The sequence below is a fragment of the Giraffa tippelskirchi genome, chromosome 12 (genome assembly GCF_054371585.1).
Source record: "Giraffa tippelskirchi isolate mGirTip1 chromosome 12, T2T-mGirTip1v1.2.pri, whole genome shotgun sequence".
Classification (NCBI taxonomy): Eukaryota; Metazoa; Chordata; class Mammalia; order Artiodactyla; family Giraffidae; genus Giraffa; species Giraffa tippelskirchi.
The window spans coordinates 86,433,063-86,455,032 of record NC_137286.1 but is presented as its reverse complement, the minus strand read 5'-3'; the positions used below and the strand labels follow the sequence as shown (position 1 = coordinate 86,455,032).

Genomic DNA, 21,970 nt, shown 5'->3' with positions numbered 1-21,970 from the left:
GTTGGTCATGGCTTTTCTTCCAAGGAGCAGGAGGTTGGGGGGGAGTATAGTTGCTTGAAAATGTTGTGTTAGTTTCTGCAATACAATGAAGTGATTCAGTTATATGTATACATATATCCCTTCCCTCTTGAGCCTCCTCTCAACCCACCTCCCCATCCTACCTCTCTAAAATCGTCACAGAGCGCCAAGCCAAGCTCCCTGTGCTATACAGCAGGTTCCCACTGGTGATCTATTTTACACATGGTAGTGTATATATGTCAATCTTAATCTCCCAATTCATCCCGCCCACACTTACCTTCTCTATGCCCAAATGTCTGTTCTATATATCTGTGTCTCTATACTTGCCTGGCAAAAAGGTTCATCAGTACCATTTTTCTAGATTCCACATATATGCATTAATAGACGATATTTGTCTTTCTCTTTCTGACTTACTTCACTCTGTATGACAGACTCTAGGTCCATCCACATCTCAATGAATGGATGTGGTACATATATACAGAGGAATATAAAATGGAATGAAATTCAGTCATGTGTAGAGATCTGCTTCACTTCTCAACCCATCACTCTCTTTGATAAGATACACACTCCTCTCTCTTTCAGATTGTTATTGAAGACAGTGCACAAATCTAATCTTTAAAGTTTAGCTTATTTAAAATCCCTGGGGAATACTTAGGATTTGCAGAAAGCAAGTGGCAAGCCCTGGAAAAACATGAATAATTACAACATTATTGACTTATTCTGTAAACTTGCATCTTATTTCACTTAACATGAGGCTGGAGTGAACAGCTGTCTTTTTCATTTATTTTTCAAAAGCAGAGACTAGTTCATTCTTTCCCAGGACAGCAAGTTTTGATCAGGAGATGACAGTCACCCTGACAAGTGAGCTCAGCTTTCTTCCTGTTGCCCTCTGTTGCCAGGATATCTCCTTTGGGTTTGGGGCAACCATCCCCAGCTTCCTTGTCTTTCCCCTCTTCCTGCATGACACAGTGACTTAACAACCTCCAAGGGGGAATTTGGGAGGAGTTGAGAGTGTTTAAATGGGGCTTTGTACTCATAATTCATATCCGTTAGCCTTACATAGATGATGGATTGCGCTAAATATATCCAATTTTTGAGGCTTGATATTTGCTAACTATAACTATAGCCAAGGCCCTTTGGCTCTCACTGAAGGGGAAACTTAAGCTATTAACTGAGATTAAGTGACTCATTTTGAGGTCAAACAGTAAATCTGGGATAGACCGGGAATTAGAACCACAGCTCCAAAGAGCTACAAAAACAAAGACTTAAAGAGGCGGGGAAAAGGATATAATTTAGGAAGATGACCCTTTCTCCTCTGGCTACAGTGACAGACAACCCTCGCTCTGGATTATTTGTAGGGATTAATAATTCTTTTCAAACCTCAACAACGAATCCAAGCGTTCACTCACACATCTTTGTGAGACAGTTTTGTGCCCTGCTCTAGAAGAAAACGGAGACAGATTGAAATGGTTTGCTGACCCCCTCCCACTCTGCTATCTGCAGTGTGTGGATGTAGTTAAGTTTATTTCAGTAAGAATTTATTCAGCACACACTCTGTGCCAAGCATGGTGTTCATCCTCTAAATGAATATTGGGGAATTGAAATAAGACCCACTTCCCACAGGAACTTTGAGTCGAGTGGTTTATTCATTTATTGCTTTAAATGATTATTTGTACCCTTCTCTTTCTGACTAGCAAAATTACAAGAAGAACACAAATTAGACTTTTAACTGAAAAGTATCAAGAACACACAGTGTTCTTGAAGACACAACTGGTTATTTTTCATTCAACCAGATGAAGCAGCGAATGCCAGCACAGTGACATTAGCGGCTGCCCTTCAGTTGTAGACTTGGAAAGCAGATCCTAAATCCTCCAGTGAAATGTTTTGGCAGGCATTTTCATCCAGATATTATTAACAACAAAACAAAAACAATCCACGCATCAATTCTGTCTCCCAGGGAGGTCCCTGATGGGAATGTTAGCAACTGCAGCTTCAAATGTTCCTGCCCCACGAAATCTCATTTCCCAATCAGTCATAATCTTTTAAGTAGCTTTTCTGTTTGAGGATAAATAAAGCATATGCATGTCCTTGTCCCAGCCACTTCTTGCATTTTTCAGTAGTGTGACATTTTTGGGGGTTATGACTGACCCATGACTTAACGACATAAGGATAGTCTCAACAGTGAAAAGGCTGTTTGGCAAAAACATCACACAAGTACACAACCCATTGGAGATCAAAAAGAGCATGGTAAGGGCTGTCCATTCATTTAACAAATAATGAGTACTCTGCTAGACCTGCATCTTAGACTAATGACTCCATCTCTTTGAGCCTCAGTTTTTCTCATCTTGAAATGGGAATAATGATATCTACCTCAAAGGATGGTGGTGGGATTCAGGACAGCAACCAAGTGAAAGTTCACAGCCCAGGGCCCACCCAGGGGAGGTGCTCAGTAAATTTGGATTTCCTTCACTGCTAGGGGAGAAGAGGAAAATGTATGTTTTCTTCAAGTTGCCTACTTCACCGCTGCCCTCTTCATGAATAGCTGCAACCTTGGAGTCTTCGTTAGAGAGAAAACAGAGGGCATTGCTTGGGACTGCCTTCACATTCCTGTCTTGTGACCACTCCTTGAAGTATCCTCATCCTTACTTCAGTGGTCGCAGAGTATCACCATCCTTTCTGTTGATTAACTCACTCTTCTGTGAGTTAACTCCAAAATCACTCAGCCCATTACTTGACAGTTCCTAAAGACATCTTGCTATCCAAAACTTTCTCTTCCTGTCCTCGGGCATTGTACTTTCTGCATATAAACAAACTTGACTTTCTTCTTGGCCTCTTGAGCCCCCTCTGTCCATGGGTCTCTCTCTCTTTGACCTCAAAACCAAGCCAAGGATGGAAGATGGCTCGCTCTATTCACTTTCTCAACCATCATTCAGTTCTCAAGCCCTCCTCCTCTGATTTCTGTCTTCCCCACATCATGGAGACTGCTCTTGTCAAAGTCATCAGTCATTTCCAAGCCTATTGAGTATTTTTTCATCTTTTTTTCCACAGTTTCTTTAAAAAAGTATTTATCTTTGGCTGCACGCAGGCTTTCTCTAGTTGAGACGAGGGGGGCTCCTCTCCAGCTGTAGTAAGAGCCCGCCTCATTGCAGCAGCTGTTCTAGTTGTGGAACGCAGGCTTAGCTGCCCCGTGGCACGTGGAAGCTTCCCAGACCGGAGACCAAACCCGCATCCTCTGCATTGGCAGGTAGATTCCTTACTAATGGACCACCAGGGACGTCCAGTATTTTTTTTTTTTTTCACTTTGTTCTTCATGGCTCTTTATGACTTTTGAAACTGTTTTCCTTCTTGAAACTGCTGCTCCCCTGGCTTTGTGGTGCGAGATTCTGGTCCTCCTTTTCCTGGATGCTGCTAGCCACTCTAGGGGCTCCTCATCCTTTATGCCTGATGATAATAACTTCGTTTTGTTTTTTTTTACTTTTATTGAAGTGTAGTTGATTTACAATGTTGTGTTAGTTTCAGGTGCAAAATCACAGCATAGTCATTAAGTTACATACATTTTCATTTTTATTCAGATTCTTTTCCAATATAAGATAACAACTTTTATAGAGACCTCAATATATAAAGGTAGTTTTCTAACTACTTTCACAACAAACCTTTAACAAGTATGAATATCCCCCCTCTCCTTTTACACACAAGGAAAGAGGAGCTTAGAAAGGCTAAGCAACCTGCCTAGAGGGTCATGCTAATAATAAGTGGTCCCTGTTGTTCTCGTTTAGTCACTAAGTCATGTCCTACTCTTTGCGACCCCATGGACTGTAGCCTGCTAGGCTCCTCTGTCCATGGGATTTCCCAGGCGAGAATACTAGAGTGGGCTGCCATTTCCTAGCCTTATTCAAACCCAGGCAGCCTAGCCCCAGAGCCCCTCTTATCACTACCTAAATGTTAGTATTCTCCGTAACCCTTTCCTTCATTTTAACATTTCAATGATTTTTTTTACCCCTCATTCTGTAGGTTCTCTCAGATATGTGTAATTCACTCCCATTCTTTTAATAATTACTTACTTATATATTAGAGAAGGAAATGGCAACCCACTCCAGTATTCTTGCCTGGAGAATTCCATGGACAGAGGAGCCTAGCGGGCTATATATGGGGTCATAAACAGTCGGACACAACTGAAGCGACTTAGCACGCACATATATTGATGACTCCCAGGTTGCTGCATGGTCTCCAAGAAGCACACATTCAGATGAAATTAGATGTGCAATAAATCTGTTGGAAGAAATGCCTGTAAGGGATAAAGGAGAGAGGGAGAGCCTTGGGCCTTTGTGCTGATGGACTTCAATGAAAGAATAAGAAGGAAGGAGGTTGGGTAGGAAGAGCCTAAGCTCCCTGTACAGCCCCGAGGAAGCCTGTGTTAGAGAAGCCTGCAGGCCATGGCCAGGTTCCTTCACTCATAGCTGCGAGCAGCCCCAGGAGAGTGGAGGATGTGAACACCGTCCCGCCTAAAGGTGAAGGAGCAGAGGACAGTCTGCCAGCCTAGGTTCCCACTCTCTTGATGGGAAATCTGAGCAGTACAGATTTCCAGATCACTGCCAAGCTCCAGACCCCATTTTCTGTCCTATTCTTGTTTCTTTTTGTTTTTATTCTATTTTTGGCCGCACCATGCGGCATGTGGGATCTTAGTTCCCAGACCAGGGATCAAACCTGTGCCCCCTGCATTGGAAGTGTGGAGTCTTAACCTAACCTCCCCTAGAAGGAGGTTAGAGAAGTCCCCTAACCTGCATTTGAACTCCAGTCTTCACCCCACCTGCTTGCCTTCCGTGTCCATCCTTCCCCCCACGGAACCTCAGACTGAGCCCATCCAACACTAAACTCCTCTGAGGGCCTCCTCCTTTTCATGTTCTCTGCACCCGCTGCCTCAGTGTGGTCCTACCATCCACTCATCATCCAAGTCACCCCCTTCCTTTCCCTCACATCTGCATGTACAACCAGTAACCAAGTTCTGTGCATTTTGGGTCCAAAATTTCTGTTAAATTGGTGGGTCAGTTCCTCTCCTACTACTACTCCTGTCTACTACTGCTGCCTTTGCTCAGACCCTCAACCCTCTCTGTTATAAGAACTTTATGTCTCTCTGGTCTCCTTGTTGCCACCATCTTCCCATGACACTGCCAACAGAGCAAGCTTCCTCCACGAAACTGACCTCACGGGGAAAGGAGAGGGTGGAACGAATCAAGAGAGTGGCATGGAGACAAATACATGCCCGCGTGTAAAATAAATAGCCGTGAGAATTTGCCGTGGGACAGGGAGCTCAACCCAGTGCTCTGTGACAACCTAGAGGGGTGTGATGGGGTGGAAGGTGGGAGGGGGGTTCACGAGGGAGGGGACCTGTGGCTGATTCATGCTGATGTGTGGCAGAAACCAGCACAATACTGCAAAGCAATTACCCTCCAATAAAAAATTAAGAGAAAATAACTGACCTCATGACCTGATCATCTCCACGTGACACAGTGCAGTTTAAAGCTGAGCTCTGAGTACTATAAGAGTTCAGACAGGCGATGATGGGCCTCTGCTGGAAACGCAAGGAAGCCTTTCTAGACGAAGTTACCTGAAAAAAAAAATCACAGAGTAGATGACCAGTCCCTGGTTTTGTTTTTTTAATATTTATTTATTTAGCTGTGTCAGGTCTTCTTTGTGGCACCCAGGATCTTCACTGCACCATGTGGAATCTTTCCTTGTGTCCACAGACTAGCTGTGGTGTGCAGGCTTAGTTGCCCTGGGGTATGTGGGATCTTTCTTCCCTGACTAGGGATTGAACCCATGTCCTCCATACTACAAGGCGGATTCTCAACCACTGGACCACCAAGGAAGTCCTCACCAGCCCCTGTTTAACTAGCTAATTATTCACTCAGCCATGGCTGCTCTTGGCCAAGAAAAGTTTAGTCGGAAAGAAGTTTCATGCTGCTATGAAAACAGTGATTTGTTGAAGACAAAGAAGGAACTCTTCATTTTCCCTGAAATGTGAGGATCTTAAGGTTTGGGATTTCTGTCTTTCAAGTACAGTTGACATTGACACATATCTGTTGGCTGGCCTTCAAGTTCAGCCACGGCCTTTGCCCTGGTGCCCCCTGACCTCGCCTCACACCTCCCATCTCCTTTTAACTTGAGAGGCAGAGGCATTCTCACTTCTCTTCAGGGAGGGATTGTTTCTTGTCTCTTCAAAGAGAAACTCGAGAAGGCCAACAGTGTGGGCCTCTCCTGCAGGTACAGTGAATTCTAGATGAGTCTGAGAAACAGCGGAGTCGATTTCAGTTTTCAAGGATATCAAAGAACTTGAGGAAAGCACCCAAATTTGGGGTATTTTGAGTTCAATTTCTGGACATGGCAATAGAGATATAACTACAAAATGCTCTGAAGGACAGTAGATATTTTGCTCAGTAAACTGACTTATGAAAGTTTAATCAGCTAATTTATCCTTCCCCCATCTCAGCCCATCCAGGATGTAGAAATGAACACTTTCCTTCTTTCAGAAGAAATTTACTCTGCATGCTCTGTGAGACAATGTAAGAGAAACTATAGTAGATCAGATAAACTGATCCACAAGAAGATGCTGTCAGCTACAGATGATACCAAATATCAACCTTTTAATTGTGATACCTAAATATCATTTCCCTGGAAGATATCATTTTACTTATTTTTAAAAATTATTTATTTATATATCTGGCTGAAATATACATATGTATTATATATATTTGGCTAAAATATAATATATATTTATATATTTAGTTGTGCATGTGAACTCTTAGCTGCAGCATGTGGGATCCAGTTCCCCCGAGCAAGGACCGAACCCAGGCTCCCTGCATCAGGAGTGGGAAGTCTTAGCCACCGGACAACCAGGGAAGTCCCCAAGGATGTCATTTTAGTAACAGTTTTATACTTGCTTTGTATGAGTGTTTACTTTCTAAAGGAAATGATCCCATTGCCATCCTTTTGCCTGTAGGAGAGAAAGGGCAGTAGGAGAAAGACAACTGAAGGAAAAGGTTGTAGAAATGGGTCCGTTGGTTCGGGCGGATGATTAACTGCCTCTGCAGAGGCAGCCCTGAGGGCTACAAAAGCCCTGACTCAATTTAAGACTTTCCCTGTTTCCCTCTTGATTGTTGAAATCCGATCTTTGTTTCATAGTCATATATCAGTAGCTTGATAACTTTAATTTGCTGATTGTAATTTTCCTCCCGTATTCAAAACTAGAGAAGCAGGTAATAGCTCTATGCCAGGGTTTCCTCTTTCTGCTGGGTTTTGTGTGTTTTCGCGAGTTAAGGTGGAAAGAACAAGAGCTGGGAAAGGATCCCCAGAGAGCTCAGACCACGGAGAGGAGAGGAGACGTAACTGCCTCCTTTGGTGCCACTCATCACCTTTTGAAGTACTGGATTAACCCTAGTACAAAGGGGCACTTTCCTGGTTAAAGCAAACTCTCGGTTTTCTATTGGGTTGGCCCAAAAGTTCATTTGGGCTTTTCCATAAGACGTTACAGGAACACCTGAACAGAGTTTTTGGTCAATTCAATATGATCCTGGGTGTCAGGATCAGTCGTGAAATGTGTGTCACACACACATTACTAATAATAAAGTGGCAGAGTTTTCTAAGCAGCAATGGTTATTACTGTTCAAGAAGTGTGAGTGGATTAAGGGTTAGCCTTTAAAAAATGTCTTCCTCACTCAGGTCCATTCTAGTGAGTTTTCCTGGGGGAGAAGCTGAGGGAGGGAGATTACTAATGAGTTACTAATGACTCACAGGGATCACTCTACGGCAGCTCCAGTGGTTCGTGCCCAAGGGCCTCCTTTGTGTTCGGTGCCATGACTAGATGAGGCTGAGAAATACTGGTCCCAGAACCTTCTCTCAGGGAGACCTCCGGGCCTCTAAGTTGGTGCATGACTGTGCTTGCATGTGGAATCTTTCTCCCCTCTTCCTTCTCACCTTGTAGTTCAACCCCAGGTACTAACACAACACAGTGGTTGGTTGGTTCTTACATGTCACATGGGCTTCCTCTGAAACCTTTCGTCGAGTTGTCATGGACCAAACTGCTGCCTCCAGCTTGTCCAGCTCTGCCATCACAGCTCCAAGCATCCAAGGAGGAATGGGGAAACAGACTCCATCACACACCCATCTGTTAAAAATCCACCAGTCTTGGGTACATAGCACACCAAGAAAATTGGTTGTGTTTTTCTTTTTTTCAAGTCATCGGCATTTAAGCCCACCTCTGCTGTTTAATTTCTGTGTGACCTTGGAAAGTTTTTTTAACCTCTCCAAGGCCCAGTTTTCTCATCTGGAAAATGTGAACACAGTAGGGTTGTTGTAAGTATTAAGTTGAGATGATGCTATTTGGAGGAAAAACTTCCTCTTCCAACTTGAGTTCAGCTTGTCAGGGGAAAATACAAAGCTTACTTACATTCAGTGGAGGTTTTAAATGAAATGACTCCCAGAGCAGGGAGAGATAGGGGTGTATATACGAACTAAATGGGAGAGGGAGGGAAAAGAAAGAGGTTCTGTGGAAGAACAAAGGGAAGGCCTGACAGTTTCAGATAAAGTTTGTTAAGCAGTTACTCATCCCAGTGATAATGATTAGTCTCCTTTCCGGCTGTAAGTCTCCTGGACAGGGAATTGATGATGGCTGTATTTTTCAAGAGTGCCAGCTAAGTCCCCAAAAGAAGTTTAGAGAAGGTTGCTTTCTGTGGCTGCTATTTGTTCAGATGTTTTTAGCTTAAAATAATCTTTACGCTATTGAGGCACATGTTGGATTCCTGCATTTAAAGACACAGGGTGCTATCTAGGTGATGTTACGGGAGAGGTGAATCTTTCAGAGTTCAGAGACATTAAACAAAAGAAACATCATCACACTTGGGGGTCAATGGCTCCCTTCTGGGCACTGAGGAGGTACCATAGAAACCCTAACAGCGAAGGCAGCAATGAAAAGAAGGGCTCTGCTTCCCTTAAGGGGAGAAAAGAAGTCCCCACTCCCCACTCTTAGACCACAAATACAGATGACGGGTTCCTGCCTCCACATGGGAACAGCCTCTTCTTGATCCTCAGCACAAGAAGACTCAATCTGAATAAAAATCATCTTCCTTCTGAAGTTTTTGCTCCTGGTGTCTGTTGTTGTTCAGTCGTTCAGTCCTGTCCAACTCTTTGCCACCCATGGACTGCAGCACTCCAGGCCTCCCTGTCCATCACCAACTCCCGGAGCTTGCTCAAACTCATGTCCATTGAGTCGGTGATGCCATCCAACTGTCTTGCCCTCTGTCATCCCCTTCTCCTCTTGCCTTCAATCTTTCCCAGCATCAGGGTCTTTTCCAATGATTTGGCTCTTTGCATCAGGTGGCCAAAGTATTGGTGCTTCAGTTTCAGCATCAGTTCTTCCAATGAATATTCAGGATTAATTTCCTTTAGGATGTACTGGTTGGACCTCCTTGCAGTCCAAGGGACTCTCAAGAATCTTCTCCAACACCACAGTTCAAAAGCATCAGTTCTTTGGTGCTCAGCCTTCTTTATGGTCCAACTCTCACATCCATACATGACTACTGGAAAAACCATAGATTTGACTAGATGGACCTTTGTCAGCAAAGTAATGTCTCTGTTTTTTAATATGCTCTCTAGGTTTGTCACAGCTTTTCTTCCAAGGAACGTCTTTTAATTTCATGGCTGCAGTCACCAACTGCAGTGATTTTGGAGGCTAAGAAAATAAAGTCTCTCACTGTTTCCATTGTTTCCCCATCTATTTGTCATGAAGTGATGGAACCAGATGCCATGATCTTAGTTTTTCGAATGTTGAGTTTTAAGCCAGCAATTTCACTCTCCTCTTTCACCTTCATCAAGAGGCTCTTTAGTTCTCCTTTGCTTTCTGTCATAAGGGTGGTGTCATCTGCATATCTGAGATTGCTGATATTTTTCCTGGCAATCTTGATTCCAGCTTGTGCTTCATCCAGCTTGGCATTTTGCACAATGTACTCTGCATATAAGTCAAATAAGCAGAGTGACAATATGCAGCTTTGATATATTCCTTTCCCAGATGAGGGCTTCCCTTGTGGCTCAGCTGGTGAAGAATCCGCCTGCAATGCGGGAGACCTGGGTTCGATCTCTGGGTTGGGAAGATCCCCTGGAGAAGGGAAAGGCTACTTACTCCAGTATTCTGGCCTGGAGAATTCCATGGACTGTATAGTCCTTGGGGTCACAAAGAGTTGGACATGACTGAGTGACTTTCACTCACTCTCACTCACTCACTTTCCCAATTTTGAAGGTGGTGTCTGAGAGATGGTCAAAATGAGGCAAGGGATGTGGGAGAGGGATTATAGAGTCAAGGCAGAAATTACAATCACTTAATGAGGACCAGGGGCTTCCCTGGTGGCTCAGATGATAGAGAATTTGCCTGCAATTCGGGAGACACAGGTTCAGTCCCCGGGTAAGGGAAGATCCCCTGGAGGAGGAAATGGCAACCCACCCCAGTATTCTTGCCTGGAGAATCCCCATGGACAGAGGAGCCTGACGGGCTACAGTCCATGGGGTCGCAAAGAGGCGGACATGACTGAGTGACTAAATAACAGCAGTGAGGAACAGATGAAAATACACATCCAGGTGTGTGTATTTTTAAGTCCAAGGACCCAGGCTGTGTCAAAGTAAACAGCTTTGTATAAAGGTGTGATTTGGTCTCAAGGTATTTTAAGCCCTGATAAGAAAAATCTTTAAAAATAAGAGATAAATCTCTACTTGGCTTGTTAGAGAAAAGAATAGTAGAATACTTCATATTGCATAGATTTTCATGATTTTTAATTCCATTTTTTTGGGGGGGATCTAATTCCATTCTATTTGTGGTACATGTAACTCTAGGAGTGAAAACTCATTAGAAAATTTTATGTAATACATAATTACATTGAAGATGGCTATACCAAAAGAGACTGACTCCCAGTGAGAAATATTCTTTAATTTTACCATTTATTTTATTAAGGATTTATTACTTGCATGTAGTACAAAAGGGACTCCTCCAAGCCTATGAATGTTATTCTTATATAATTGTGCAAATTATAAAAATGACTTATGCAAATAATTCAAAATGGCTAAATCTGAAAGTTTAATTTGGCATATATGACCAATATTTTCTTTAGTAAGTTATATTCTCCCCTCCCCAAGGCCAAGGGGTAATTAAATAAGAAATAAGGGGAGTAAGGTACACTAGAGGTTAGAAAATGAAGTTTAGTTTTCATTTTATTTATTTACTTATTTTTTTATTTTTGGCCATGCCCTGTGGCATGTGGGATATTAGTGCCCCAGCCAGGGCACCCAGAGCAGCCCAAAATAAAAATAAATAAAACAAATAATAAATAAATAAATATATAACATTTTTTTTTAATCTGAATTTTCAAAATTATTGAAAGCCATAATCTGTTTTCTATATCCATTCATTGTCTCATTCAATGACTGTTCTGTTACCTTTTACTATGGTCTTGTGGTGAAGGACACAATGAAACAGAATATCCAGCAGCGACTTAGTTCTTCAGCATTCGGCAAGAGCTTTACACACACTACTTGAGGCCCACAAGAGTTCGTGGAAATCAGTATTATCATTCCCTTTTTACCAATGACAAGTCTTAGGCTAAAAATGATTGCCCAAATGTCCATAACCTGACTCCAAGTTCAGGATTTTTTCCACCAAAACATGAACTGTATCTTACCCTTGTACCTTGCCTTTAGATCTCAAGTCTGGGAGAGGAGGTATCCATACATTTAAAAGGAAAAAAACAAATAAGATTTAGACAGCAATGCAAAATAGGGATTTAGAAAATATTACGGGATAGTAGATGGTTAAATGTCTAATATGCAAGGCAAACAGCAAGCATCACTCAGGAGGAACATATCACTCTTGATGGAGAAGCAGAGTGTATGTTTATTACAAGTGGAAAATAATCTTTCCCACACAAGGACTAACAGCCTGTATGTGGAATCTGATGTAATCATATAAAAACTATTGTTAACTTCAAACAAACGAAAAATGAGTAAATCAAATCCATGTTTCTTATCAGATCTGTGATACCTACTTTTGGCACCTGTAAATAATTCTAAGTGTGAAAAGCTTTGATAAACCAGCTTCATTTGAAAAGCTAAAATGTATAGATGGTAAGACTATCAGAGGAAAAAGATTTAGGGTAATCTCAATTAGCCCCAATATCAACTGAAGTGAAGGAAATGGCTTAACAACAGATACTTATCTTTATTAATCCACAGAATTCATGATATGTAGTCAGGTCCTTTAAAACTCTGTTTCAATAGTCAGTATCCACTAGATGTGACTATTTGAATTTTAATTCATTAGAAACTAAAATTCAGTTTCTCAGTTGCAGTAACCACCTCTGACATACTCAACAGCCATACATGGTGATCGGCTGCCATTTTGGACAGTGCAAACATAGGACAAGTTCCTCTTTGCAGAAAGGTCTGCTGAACACGGCTGCTCTAGACTCTGGCAAAGGATAGATTGTGATGAGGATGTAAAATTATTTTTTAAAAGAAAAAGGGGAAAAATAAGGAGTTCTTCTTATTATACTTTTGCCTTGTTTTATATAATGGTAGCATCAGAGTTGCTATATTCTTTCATTTTCAAACAAATATTTGCACTTTGCTAGGCATTGTGTAATTGTACCATTTCAGTTCCGATAGGGAAGAGCAGTTGTTTCTCCCAGAACCTAGCACCTAGAGTTGCGCAGGAAAATAGTCCTATGTGATAATCATTTATTGCTGGAACAATGCAGACCTTCAAACTCCTTCCTCTGTCCTTGAACAGGTCAGGAGTGAGATGAGCAACTCCAGTGCTGAAGATAAGGCAAATTCTTAATTACCTACCTGGTATCTCTTCCCTTCTTCCTTGTGCATGGAATTCCAGTTTTATTCCAGTCATGTCCCAAGCCAGGGTGATGGATGAAGACTTTTTTGGTGGAGGTTGTGCACTGCACAAAGGTGTCAGGCCAAAAAGTTGAGTGATGGCTGAAAAATAAGTCTTTTTTAAAGTTTACATTAATGTTTTATTAGCCTACTGGCTGTCCTGCCTGAGACAGTCAGTCTCTCAAATTTTTCAGTCTATCAGCTCTCTTTGCTGATATTTCATTGCATATTCAGTGTACAATGCTACCTTCACCCCATTTTCATCTTTTTTTTCCATCTTTGATGCCTTAAAATACTCAATTGTGCCTAATCCAAGTCTTGGGGCACTTTTCCCCCTCTTCCTCTTTTAATAGACTCTTCTTTCCTATCTCTCAACAGAACTAGCTTATTTTCCTCATTATATACAATAATTGCCTATTAAAAAAATTAAACTATACATAAAAGTATAAAAGAGAAAAAAAAAAAGTATAAAAGAGAAAGCAAAATGCCTGAAATCTCATTTCTGGGATAACATTAACATTTTGGTGACTTTTTTTTCATGTTTGTATATACAAGGGATTTTCTGGATCATTTTGTCTGCTTCCTCCAGTCTTTTCCCCACATGATAAATTAAGAACCATCTCATTAGAGCCCCGGAGAAGGCAATGGCACCCCACTCCAGTACTCTCGCTTGGAAAATCCCATGGACGGAGGAGCCTGGTAGGCTACAGTCCATGGGGTCGCTACGAGTCGGCCACGACTGAGCGTCTTCACTTTCACTTTCCCTTTCATGCACTGGAGAAGGAAATGGCAACCCACTCCAGTATTCTTGCCTGGAGAATCCCAGGGACGGCGGAGCCTGGTGGGCTGCCGTCTATGGGGTCGCACAGGGTTGGACACGACTGAAGCGACTTAGCAGCAGCAGCAGCATTAGAGCCCACTACAAATGTAGTTGTCAGACTTTGCCTGGATGCTTACACTGCTTGGCAATGTTTTAAAATCTGTTGCATTTCCTTTCTACTACACTGGGTTAATTGACATCTTTCCAGTCTTCCTCAAGCTCTACCCACTTGGCTGCAAAGAGTGAGTCCCTCCTCAACTTCCCTTCACCTCGGCAGACTTCTGTCATGGCCCATGCATCAAAAAAAAAAAAAGATGAAGAGGGGCAAAGAGAAAGGAAGCAAGCCACGGTTACTTTGGGATGGACAGTTGGCAAGCTTAGGAAACAGAAGCTGGGAAGGCAAAATGTAACAGACCAGGAAGGCATGTTCACCGAGAAAGGCCAAGTCCGGATGCAAGAGCCAAAAAGGAAGATTGCAATGGAAGCCAAAGAAGAGCCTTAGAGATTAGTCACCTGAGTGTGGCTTCTGGATTTTTGGGTTTTTTAATTATTTATTTATTTTTGGCTGCACCGGCTCTTCGTTGTTGCCTGTGGGCTTTCTCTAGTTGTGGCGAGTGGGGGCCACTCTCTAGATGCGGAGCACGGGCTTCTTATTGCAGTGGCTTCTCTTGTTACAGAGCACAGGCTCTAGACACACGGGATTAGTTGTTCTGTGGCATGTGGGATCTTCCCAGGCCAGGGATCAAACCCGGGTCTCCTTTGTTGGTGGCCAGATGACTCCTGTTAACAGGGCATTATGACAACCAACTCTAGGTGCTAAAGTAGCTCGAGGTGTCATGTGGCTCCTGACAGGTTAGAGTTCTGGCCCCCAAAGAACCGACCCCACATGCACCCGTGGCCATTTGGTCCACTCACTCCACTTGCCTGACTGTGAACCTTGGAAGCAGCTCGTGCCCGCATGAAGGTCAAGCCAGTGCCAGTTTATGTACGATGGCTTGTCTGTGGAACTTCTCTTCCAGGCCGGAGTTGACCAGGGTCCTGCTCTGTCTTGGTGAGTTGTTCCCTTGAAGCATTCTTCCTGATATTCCTAAAACCCTTCCGAAGCTCTGGCGAAAGATACTACATTTATTACCAGAAGCCATGTTCTAAGATGGGAATGCATCCTATGTTTTGATGCTGTTGTGTATAAAAGAGAGGGGAACAAAGACTTTCAGTGTCCTGGCAAGATTGAAAGACTGCTGGGATGGATATAGAGGGGAGAGTTGGGGAGAGGATCTGAGGTTCTAGCGGCTTCTTACATGGACTTGAAAGCAACTGACTCGTTTTTCAGCTGCATGTTCATTGTCAAAGCCCAAGGTGCTGTGATTCCAGTTCCTAGGCATTTCAGAGATATCATGCTGTAAGTCAGGTCACTTCTAGACTTCCTTCACTGCTGGTTTCAGATTCAGTTTTCATGAATTTCCTGAGTCAGTTATGGCTCACCCACCTGCTTAACAGTTTCCAAAATGTTGATGATGTTTGTCTTTGTGGATGTAATGTCTATCTTTTAAATTTATTTATTTTTAACCTTTTACTGTAAGTTTTGGGGTTGGGGCAAGTGATTGAAGTAAAATGCCCTTAATTCATCTTCTTAAGCCAGCAGTTAGTATGAGAGTATTTGCCAAGGAGAGCAAAATGGTAAAAACATTATTTTAAGGAAGCTCAGATCATCTGTAAAGTGCAAGACAAATTAGACGGGCAGAAACTTAAGTCACGGAGTTGGGAGGGCCCACAAAAATCCCAAAGGGAGAAAGTTAAAGGCCTAAAATGTGGTTGTGGCAAGGAGAATGAAAAGAAAGAGCAAAACCTTTGAAAAAAGAGAAAGGAATTTGTTGACCAATTGACTACAAGAGAGAAAGAGGAGTCCATGTACTTGGGAGAGGATGGCTGAAAGAATCCATGGAATTTATGAGAAGGAATAGGAAGAAGCATGGAAGAAGTTTGAGGGGCAGTTCCTGGCTTCTGTTTTTATAATGGTCTAAGTGTTGAGAATGAGGAGAAAGTGTGTTTTCTCAGAGCAAATAAAATGTCACAGAAATTCTGCCAAAAGTCATCAAACTTGTTAAATTAATTAGTTAATTTATTTGGTGCTGTGCTGGGTCTTTGTTCCTGTGTGCAGAGTTTCTCTAGTTGTGGCCAGAGGAGGCTACTCTCTAGTAGTTGTGGCACATGGACTTAGTTGTCCCGAATCTTTCCGGATCAGGGGTCAAACCTGTATTGCCTGCACTGGCATTCAAATTCTTAACCACTGGACCACCAGGGAAGTCCTTAAATTATAGACTGTTTAAAGATATTTGGAATAGATATTCAAGAACTTCTAAATGTAACATTGGAAGTGAATGGCCTCAGAGGTTCAGGAGGTGATGTCCCCTCTCTCTCTCCATTGGAAGGTTACATCTTTTTAGGAAAAGGGTTTTTATTCTCTGGAGGGAGTAAATCAGAAGGGTTCTGATTTGGGAGTTACTAGGCATAGTTTCCCTGGAGAAGGAAATGGCAACCCACTCCAGTATTCTTGCCTGGAGAATCCCATGGAGCCTGGCAGGCTACAGTCTATGGGGTCGCAAGAGTCAGACATGACTGAGCGACTAGGCACACACATGCATAGTGTAAGTTTGGGGGTACTACAAAGTTATTTTAGGGGAATAAGAAAAATTCTGCAGCCTTCTTACCCCACTGGTAGCCAGGCTGTCTTTTTTAGTCAAGAGACCACAAGAGGCTATTTAAAGAAATCTGGGGACCTCCCTGGTGGTGTAGTGGCTAAGACTCCCTGCTCTCACTGCAAGGGTCCTGGGTTTGATCCCTGGTCAGGGAATTAGATCCCCTATGCTGCAATGAAGACTGAAGATCAAGAGGGCTGCAACTAAGACCCAGTGCAGCCAAATAAATTAAAAAAAAAAATTTTTTTTTAATAAAAGAAATCTGATTAAGCCAAGAGGAATAGTCTAAATATACAGACAACAGGGGCTTCCGTGCCAGTCAAAGATCTCCAGGGAAACATAGAATCAATAGGATATAGGTATATTTGCATTAAGAGATTTATTTTAAGGAATTGGCTCATGCAATTATGGGGACCAGAAAATCCAACATCTATAGGGCAGGTCAACAGGCTAGAAAATGAGGCAGGATTTCTTTGTTACAGTCTTGAAGAAGAATCACTTTTCTTGGGAAACCTGTTTTTTGCTCTTAAGGGCTTCAACTGATTGGATGAGGTCCATCCACATGATTGAGAGTAATCTCCTTTAAAGTCAACTAACTGTAGATGTTACTCACACCTACAAAATACCTTCACATCATGTCTAGAATAGTGTTTGATCATACAACTGGGCACTATAGGCTAGGCAAATTGACACATAAAACTCAGTTCTCACATTCCCCAAAGCAACTTCCCATCTGGATGGGCCCAACACCAAAGCCTACCATCATCAAGGCCCACTATGGAACAGGCCTCTTAGTCCCCCTTTCTAAATGCCCCATGCTAAAAAAGAACAGTCAACCAAGAATCAGTAGACATCTGAGCAAAGTCATTTGTGGAAATAAAAACAATTCAGGCAGAAGGGAAAAACTGAAAAACTATCATGAACATCTTTGGGGAGATAACTGAAGACAAGTCGATCATGAAATAAGAAACAAGATATTGGAGAAAAAATGACTTCAGAGATCAAAAAGAAGCTCTTAGAAATTACAAAAATTATATCATAAATGAAAAACTTGATAAGAGAGTTATAAGAAAAAGATAAGGAAATCTCCAAGAAGGTAAAATAAAATGACAAAAAGATGGAAAACAGATAAGGAAAAAAGAGAGAAAGATCAGTTTAGGGGAACGATATCTAAATGAGGTTTTCAGAAAGAGAGAACAGAGAAAATGGAGGAGGGGAAAATATCAGAGAAACAGTTCAAAAGAGTTTCCAAGCATTAAAGGTCATGAGTTTCCAGATTGAAAAGGTTTACCCATTTCAGCTCAGGGTTAAATCTATATCTACACGAAGCTACCCCATCATGAAACTGAAGAAAACAGGGAGTAAAGCCTGTGTGAGAAGGAGGAACAGATTACATACACGTGATCAAAAATCAGGCTGACTTCAGACTTCTCAACAGCATCAGCAGAAAGCAGTGGAACAATGCCTTCAAAGTTCTAACAGGAAAATAATATTTTAACCTGGTATTCTAATCCCAACCAAACCTAGCGAACTGAAGGGTGCAAGGATGATATTTTCAGAAATGAAAGTTCTCCAAAAATTCACTTCCCAACCAGTTTTTCTCAGCAAAGAGTGAAGGATATATTCCTCCCAAATAAAGGAGTAAATAAAGAGGAGGAAATGAAATTTAGGAATCAAGGGATGTAAGGAAAGAGAGAGGGGAAAAGAATACTCAGGGACATGGCGAGGGGAGATCTCAGAACACAGAGAGAGTAAGTCCAAACTGAATAAGATCAAAGGGCTCTGGGAGAAATGACTCCAAGAATAAGAAATTGATTGGCGGGACTTCCCTGGTGGTCCAGTGTTTAAGAACCTACCTTCCAACACAGGGGATACAGGTTTGATCCCTGGTCTGGAAATTAAGGTCCCACACATGTATGTGTGCGCTTAGTCGTGTCCAGCTCTTTGCAACCATGGGGCAACTAAGCCCTCACACAGCAATGACTGAGCCCTAGCACTCTAGAGCCTGTGCTCTGCAACAGAAGCCCGCTCAATGCAATGAAGACCCAGCATGGCAAAAAAATTTTTTTTAATTAAAATAAAAAGAAATTGATTGGGCACCTGGCATGTTTGAACATATTAAAGGAAGTTACACCTCTTGGAATGATTTGAAGACAGAAAACTAAGCAATAAAATCAAAAACAAACCAAGAAATTATCAAATCCAGGAAAACCAAAAAGTTATTGAAGAAAGTAAAAGTAATCATGGCACTTAGAAATACTTGGCTCAATTATAAACAGTATTTATCTAGTTAGAATAAAGTAAATATTAAACATTGTTTAACCAAATGACATATTTGTTTGGAGGATTTATATTTGCAGTACAGGCCAAGAAGTGGGGAAAGAGCTAAACCCTTATCTTATATAATAAATAGAAATGGATAATAAGCAATACTGGAAAATCAAGTAACGGTATTTATTTCCATAGCATCCCAGTAAGGTTTTTTAAAGATTTAGAGATAAATACATTAAAAAACAAAAAAAAGTTAAAAGGCTTGTCTCTGGGAGGAAAAAATTAATGGTGGAAACAAGGAAAAGATTATTGTTTTTCATAATTAGCTTTGTAGAACTGTTTGATCCTTGTCACACACACACAGTTTTAACAAAAACAAAAACTTAGGAAAAAATTTTCCAGAATAGCATAAAACCCAAACTCCTGGCTATGGAGTCAGAGTCCTGGGTTCCCCTTACCAGTTTTGCCACTCACTAGCTATGCAACCTTGGGCAAGTTTTCTAAGTTCTCCAAACTCTGTGAAAAGGGGATGGTAATAGTTCTCATGGGCTTCCCAGGTGGCTCTGTGGTAAAGAATCCATCTGCCAATGAAGGAGACGTGGGTTTGAGCCCTGGGTCAGGAAGATCCCCTGGAAAAGGAAATGGCAATCTGCTCCAATATTCTTGCCTGGGAAATCCCATGGACAGGGGAGCCTGGTGGGCTACAGTCCATGGGGTTGCAAAAGAGCTGGACATGGCTTAGAGACTACGCAACAACAATGGTTCTCATGGTAACGGTACATACTTACTGATTCACAGCCCTGCTTGTGAACTATGAATGAAATAACCCATGTGAAGTCTAATCACTACGATTGCTCCACTTAGTGTGTTGCATAAACTTTGGCTAATTTTTTAGCCATTATCAGGCTGATATTCAAAGGCTCTTCGTATGAATAATCTCTCCCATCTGCTTTTCCAACCTCAAATTCTATCACCCTTCAAGACAAACTCTATGCAAACTCTAAGTGTGGCCTGCAGTGTTCATCCTTTGGGAAATACACCACACTCCTTTCTGCCTCCTTGCTCTTGCTCTCGCAGCTGTGTCTTTTCCTATTCCACAACCTATTTTGGTTGAAATAACAATGGAAAAGAAATGCGTTACACCCTGTAAATAACTGGACAATATTTGCACTCATAGGGTGGAAATCCAAGATGTAAATATTTCCTCTAGGGGCTAAAAGCTTTAAGAAGGAGCTCCAGTTTTTGTTTGAGATGTGTTAATCTTGTCATTGCTCAAGGTTGCCATGGTTCCTGTTTTGGTGCTTCCAGGACTTAAGCTTAAACCACCACATCTGAACAAGTGGAAATACCCCTATTCGATTGAGACAGAGAGTCAGGCAGGGTGAGATTCTTGGGAGATAAGTCAATGCTATAACTAGAAATATAAGTCAGGATTTTTGTGTTTCTGTGACTAACCGATCCTGGCTGCCCCCTACACTGCCTATTTCTAGCTTCATGTTTTCCAGGGAATCAAGGAGCGATTTATTTTGTAAACCAGAGAGATTCTTTTCCCTTCCCTGTGGCACAATTTAAATGGAAAAAAAAAGTAACCATTTGCTTCTAGTTTTCTAAACTAGTTGTCTAATTTATTAATATTAGAGTTAATTATTTCATTAGAGAGAGTGAGACTTCATTAAAAAAATAAAGATTAAACCAATGAAAATAAAGCTATTTGACTTTGGTAAATCATACTCTTCTGTCCACTTCACAATCATTTTCAAATTCACAGTCATAGACAGAACTGTTCCTCAAACAGAAATGAAAATCGTGTTTTTATGAGACTCACTAAGAAATGGCAACCCACTCCAGTACTCTTGCCTGGAGAATCCCATAGACAGAGGAGCCTGGCAGGCTCCATGGGGTCGGCAATGAGTTGGACATGACTGAGCAACTAAGTCTAACACAACAAGTCATCTCTGATGACATTTAAGTACTTTCTCAGAGACTTTTGGTCGTTGCTGTATACAGGAAGTAAATAGTATTATAATATGGGGATACTGTTCATTGTTCTTCATTGCTTTAAATGGTCACAAGATTTCATATTTTATGACTGCATAGATCATTTTATGAAACTTTCTTTTGCAGATTTAAAGTAAGAATATGCATAATATTATCTTCTTTCTAACCATCATTCTAAGTTGAATTCAGATAGACCATCCAGAAGCTTATGCAAATTAACCAACATTTCATCATTTATTATCTTCACCAACATTATTTTGTTGATATTTGCTGACACTTTATCAATGTCCCTAAGGCATATGAGGATAAATCAGGTGTACATTTGTATGGACTAGGAATATTCTCTGTTCTTAAAGGGTAAATAATTCGTGAAAGGTTGTTTCTTGCCAGCTGTATTAGGTTTTTAGGTAAGAAAGTGAGAGATGAGAACATTTTCATGTAAAATAGAAAATCTGAAACTCTCAGGTTAGGTTTTGAAAACTCTGATTCCCTTAGCTTGAAGGAAGGATAAAGTAGAAGACATTTAGACGAGCCAAGGATTTCCAAAATGTACACTTTAGTTTCACCTTCTCTGTATCATTCCTATGCCTACTCTTCCAAGCTAAATACTATTGCTTAGGACACCTGAGGAACAATTAGAGCACCACTGAATCTCTACTTGCGATAATTGCTTATAAACTGAGTTTTAACTCATGACCGCCCTTACATTCTAAATACATTCTTGCTTATTAGTATCTGCGTTAATTTAAACATAGGTGGGGACTTCCCTGGTGTTCCTGTGGTTAAGAATCTGCCTTTCAATCTAGGGGATGCGGGTTCGATCTCTGGTCAGGAAACTAAGATCCTACATGCCATAAGGCGACTAAGCCTGAGCACCATAACTACTGAGCCTGCATGCTGCAACGAAGATCCAGCACAGCCAACAATAAACAAATAAAAATAAACATACATGCCTGCTAAATCTCATGGAAACAGAGTCTTAGACGATGGACAAGATATGTTGCCAAGGCAAAGTTGCCAACTACAGGGTGGGACTGTTCTTAACACAAGAAGGTCAAGTCCAGAAAAATATCCATGAACCAAGTCTCTGGGACCCTCTAGTATACGCTGGATACCAGCGATTAAACATGAAAGTAATAGCAACCCGTTATGCTTCCAAAATTTCATCAGATAATGACATCTTCCTTGGATTCAAACCTACAATGGCTTCAAACACTATGGTTGCCAACTTTTCAATTAATAGATT

The 21,970-nt window shown here is 41.5% G+C and overlaps 1 protein-coding gene across 1 annotated transcript in view; it reads right to left on the bottom strand.

The window, feature by feature from the left end:
* The window catches only part of LOC145528630 (uncharacterized), a 73,124-nt gene that overhangs the window by 21,944 nt on the left and 29,210 nt on the right, over positions 1-21,970 (bottom strand). Inside the window, exon 3 of the mRNA XM_081547283.1 lies at positions 5,496-5,623. Within this exon, the coding sequence (XP_081403409.1) occupies positions 5,496-5,623 (128 nt within the window). The remainder of the gene's footprint in view (positions 1-5,495; positions 5,624-21,970) is intronic.